Raw genomic sequence first — 5,335 nt, forward strand, 5'->3', positions numbered from 1 at the left:
AGCGTTTAGAGTTTAGAAACATTGTTTAGAATATTCCAAGAGTGTGGAAAGGGTTTAAAACACCTTAATATATATAATAAAAATAAACTACTACTTACTACTTGTAATACTATTCCTACTTTGCGTTTTTTCACTCATCTCGGGACTTCAGTGTACGGATCCCCCGCGATAAACGAGGGACTATTGTATAGTTGCTTTGCTCATTCTTGTGATAAAAACATGACTTCTTTGATACACCCACCTCCAGTATGGCAGTGTACTGTGAAAAAGGCTTCAAACTGCTAACCACAGCCTCTGTAGATAAACCAGTGTAGTGAATGACTGGCTCCGCTTCAGGAGACGACTCCATGGAGGATAACGCAAACCTCAGGGAGACATAAAAAGAGTCGCTTAGTTCTCTTCTTTTAAATCATCACCCCACTTTGACGTATTATTATGTGGTGTTCTTCACTTAAAAGCTGTCGCTGGGATTTCACAGGAGCTTCAGGAAAATATAAAAAACATGTCAACTGTAAAGTCATGAAATAACTTAAAGGCATTAATGGAAATTATGGAAGCTGACTGCAGTTACATATCATTCACTAGTTTTTTTCTTTCTTTTAGTTTTTTATTATGTACAGTCAATTAAAGGTGCAATTATTACAGTAAAATAGCGCTGCAGTTTTTTGTATTGTTTTTAGAACTTACTGGTAGTTTTCATCTTTAACGCTGAGCTTCATTCTGTTTCTAAATGTGTTACACTTAATTTTTTCTAACAGACCATTTAATACTATATACCCTGATAAACCTTTTTTTTTTTGTTAGAATTTTATTTCTAAAAATCACACTTTTGAGGGAAAATGAAATGCTTTTTATATTTTTGTTGCATCCTCAAACTTCTTTCCAACTCTTTTCTTTGCTTGCTCTACAGATCTGCTACATTTTAGTTATGTGAAAAGTTCAACTTCTCCTCCTCAAATTTAATTAATCAAACAATAATCAGATTTCATCTGGTTTCAAAATATAAAATTATGTGTAAAAAAAAAAAAAGTTTTGAAACAGTTTGTTCCAACATTTGCTCAACCTGCTGACTTTAGTAAAACAAAAATCAGAAGGCAAAAAAATATGATTATAACAGCTACATATACATAGCTCTTTTTTTCTTACAATTTATTTCATATTAGTACGAGTGTTTCCTTATTAACTCCGATGATATGTTTTGTTTCCTGGTGACAAGTACTTTTTCTGCTTGTTTTTTTAAGGTTCTTATCATTGTGGCTACAATCAAACACATGTGGTATTGATAATCACTCAAATGGCCATTAGGGAGCTTCATCAGTAATTTGTATATGCTGTATAGTTACCACACCTTATGATAAACTTTTTGAATCACATACTACCTCCTTTGTACTACAGACAATTGTTTAGTACTCCCTCTCTGGCATTTCTAAAATGCATCTTGAGGAAAACATCTCCCTGTATGAAAAATTGTGAATATGTGAATATTAGCTGTGAAAATAGAAGGAACAAAACCTTTTTAAACAATTTTTAACATCTGACATTCAAAAATCCTAACAATTAAAAAAACAATTCCCAAAAACTATGTTAAGTTAATCTGTTTTCAGACATGTCAGTTCAAGAGAAACACTTCCTCCTTCATTCAGTAGGGGCAGCTATGGCTGAATGGTTAGAGCAATCATTCTCCAATGGGAGAATTGGGGGTTCGATTCCACCAGCAGTCACACGATGAAGTGTCCCTTGGCAAGAACCCCTCATTGCCTCTGATGGTGTCCCATTGGTGTATGAATGTGATAAAGCACTGATTATTCTTTGTACAGGTATAGTAGAGCAGAGCTATTCAACTAAATTGCACAGGGGGCCACAGTTACTGAAAACCAAGAGCTCAGGGGCAGGACATTCATTAGTTATTATCATTAAGTAAGTTTGTTTTACGGTTTAAAATCTAGTTTTATTTAAAAATGAACCCATTGGTGGGCCGAACTGAGCTCACCTGTGGGCCTGATTTGGCCCCTGGGACGCCAATTGAATAGCCCTGTAGTAGAGTGCTGTCTGAATGGGTAAACAAAGGCACATATTGTAGTGTAAAGTGCTTTGAGTATCTTGATAAGATAGAAAGGTGCTATATAAGTACAGTCCATTTATCATTCATTGCTTTGGTGCTGTGAGGGATAGTTTTGGCATGGTTTGGGTCCACATTTGCTCAATAAAGGAAATCACTGAAAATCAATTAAAAGTAGTCAACTATTGTACTGTGATGTTAAGCTTATTTTTCTTTTATACGAGTGCTCAATATAACCACTTCTGAAATGGTTGATGAATTTAAAAAAATTGTAGTCCATTATAGCCTTTGCATGATGTGCTTCTGTTGATGTCTTCAGGCCAAGACCTTCAAACATGTTTTTAAAAAAACTAAAGTTACTCCAAAGGACCCAACATTTTTCAGTCAGGTCATCTGGACAGTTTTTTTGTTTTTTTTTTTGTGCTGAAACGTTTCGCCTTCGATCCGGAAGGCTTCATCAGTCAAGGAAACGCACAAAAAATTATTCTTCCCCCAACACCTTACTCCAAAGTGTAACAAACCAGTTCTGCTTGTGATAAGATGGTCTCTTTGGTACGCCCCTCCTCCATTGCCGGCCCTCTTCCTTGTTGACAGATGACCTGACTGAAAAATGTTGGATTTTATACCTGGATTATTGAGCATGGACTTTGTTGTTACTCCAAAGGAGTTCCAGATTCACGCAGAATAAATATCAAGACACACAGAAGCTGTTTTGGATGTTTATGGTAGCAAATATTCTTCCAAAGAACTGGTCATTTTTCCCCTTAACCAAAGAATCAATAAAACAACATTATCTTCATCCATCCATTATCTTTTACCCGCTTCTTCCATTTTGGGTCACGGGGGTCGCCGGTGCCCATGTCCAGCAATCACTGTGCGAGGGGCGGGGTACACCCTGGACGGGGTCGCAAGTCCATTACAGGGCTAATCTTCAATGATTCTTAAAATATTGCAGTCACTTATGTTTAAGATTAGAATTTAGTTCAGTTCATTTATATAGTGCCAAGTCACAACACAAGTTATCTCAGGGTACAGAACAGAAACATTTGCATACATTATAGATGCCAATTAGTAAAGTTATTTATCTAAGGAAGGACAGAAGCCAACATAACAAATTTGAATTTTCTCAAGTCAGAGATATAATGTAATTTAAAGTCAAACTTTGTCACCTCTCCTGACTCTTCCAGCTCTCTGCAGTAAACTGCCTCTAAATCCTCATCTAAATGCATTCCTTTCCCTCAGCCCTTACCTCTCAACTGGTCCTGTGTCATTTCTTGGTGTGCTCCAGTTAAAGCTGGCACTTGTCGGTCCCGGTCGTCCCAGGAGGTTTAAACAAAGTTGGTCTTCTGGAGGTGGTGCACCTAGAGTTTGGTATGAAGCTGATGCACTTATTGTCTCACCAGCTACATTAGCTGTTAAAACCCAGTAAGAGTAGTTGGTAAAAGGAAACAGTTTGTGGTCCTCAAATGATTCAGGGCCTTGAAGGAGGAAAAAAATAATTTATGTTGGAGTGATATAAAACAGAATGATACATGTGAAACAAATAACACATTTTTGAAAAACAGAGTATTAAAAACTTGGAAAAAAGTTGGAATACAAACCGAATGGATAGTGACTATGGATAGTATGCACTGACTGTCCATCTCTGATGAGCGTGTAGTTGAGTTTATACGAGTTGGGGGAATCAGGTGGATTCCAAGAGAGATAGATGGAGGAGTAACTAAGAGCAGAAGCTAATGGTGCAGGCTGCTGGGATGGTGCTGCACAAACAGATAAACAACCAAAAAACGAATAAAACTAACTTTTGCAGTAACTGAATTAAATCCAAGTGTACTTTATTAATCCAAAAGATAAACTGTATTGTAAATACAGGTACATAATATACATAGATATTAACAAAAATGTTTTTCACTCAAATGTTTTTGTGGACCTGGAGAAGGCTTATGACCATGTTCCACGAGCATTCTGTGGGGGGTGCTGCAGGAGTGTAGGGCACCTGGGTTGCTTTTAAGAGCCATCCAGTCCCTGTATAACCAATGCAGGAGCTGTGTCCACATACTGGGCACAAAGGTGAGCTCATTCCCAGTGCAGGTTGGACTCCGCCAGGGCTGTCCCTTGTCTTCGATCCTGTTTGTGGTGGTCATGGACAGGATTTCGAGGCACAGTCGTGGAGAGGAGACCAAGACCTTCCATTTGCACTGGGGGAGTTCACAGCCAATTGTGACTGTGAAGCAGCTGAAGTGAGAGTCAGTTCCTCTAAATCTGAGGCCATGGTTCTCAGCCAGAAATGGGTGGAATGCCCTCTCCAAGTTGAGGTGGGGGAGGACTTTGCCTCTGGTGGAGTAGTTTAAGTATCCAAGCATCTTGTTCACAATTGATGGTAGGATGGAGCAAGAGATCAACTGATTGGGGTCTTGTTCTCAGTAATGAGGACATTGTTGTGGGCAGTCATGGTGAAGAAAGAACTAAGTCTAAGGGCAAAGCTCTGGATTTACTGGTCTGTCTACGTTCCAACCTTCTATGGTCATGAGGTTTGGATCATGACCAAAAGAGCGAGATCCTGGATACAAGCGGCCAAAATGAGCTTTCTTCGTAGGGTGGCCAGGTTCAGCCTTAAAAATAGGGTGAGGAGCTCCATCATCTGGAGGGAGCTCCGAGTAGAGCCGCTGCTCCTCTGCATCGAAAGGTGTCCATTGAAGTGGTTTGGGCATCTGATTAGGACACCTCCTGGACACCTCCCTTTAGAGGTTTTCAGGCACATCCCACTGTTAAGAGGCCCTGGGGAACACCCAGAAGTCGTTGGAGGGATGGTGTATCTTCTCTGGCCTGGGAACACCTCAGGGTCCCCCAAAACAAGCTGGAAAGTGTCCCTGGGGAAAGGGATTTATGGGTTTCTCTCCTGGACCTGTTGCCTGCATGACTCGACTATGGATAAGCAATAGAAGATGGATTGTGTGTGTATATATATATATATATATATATATATATATATATATATATATATATATACACACACTCTTCCCTGTCCAGGTCCAGATGACCTGATCGATCATTATTGGATTTTGTACCTGGATGATTGAGCATGAACTATGATGTCTTGAACCACTTTGGCTGTGGCTGCCTGCCTGGGAGGAATCGACGGGGGACAGGACAGCCCCCAGAAACCATCTTATCACCAGCAAACTGAGTGGTCCACTAAAGGAGTGTACTGCTTAGTGGGGAAAACAGTTTACTTGGGACTCCTCAGACTGATGAAGCCCTCTGGATGGAGGGCAA

General features: G+C 39.7%; 1 protein-coding gene across 1 annotated transcript in view; it reads right to left on the bottom strand.

The window, feature by feature from the left end:
• The window catches only part of ush2a (Usher syndrome 2A (autosomal recessive, mild)), a 113,310-nt gene that overhangs the window by 47,474 nt on the left and 60,501 nt on the right, over positions 1-5,335 (bottom strand). Inside the window, exons 19-22 of the mRNA XM_037693645.1 lie at positions 4,119-4,257; positions 3,661-3,819; positions 3,309-3,537; positions 242-365 (exon numbers count right to left, since the gene is read on the bottom strand). Of these exons, the coding sequence (XP_037549573.1) occupies positions 242-365; positions 3,309-3,537; positions 3,661-3,819; positions 4,119-4,257 (651 nt within the window). The remainder of the gene's footprint in view (positions 1-241; positions 366-3,308; positions 3,538-3,660; positions 3,820-4,118; positions 4,258-5,335) is intronic.

Source organism: Nematolebias whitei, chromosome 2 (assembly GCF_014905685.2).
Source record: "Nematolebias whitei isolate Nwh7 chromosome 2, NemWhi1, whole genome shotgun sequence".
Lineage (NCBI taxonomy): Eukaryota > Metazoa > Chordata > Actinopteri > Cyprinodontiformes > Rivulidae > Nematolebias > Nematolebias whitei.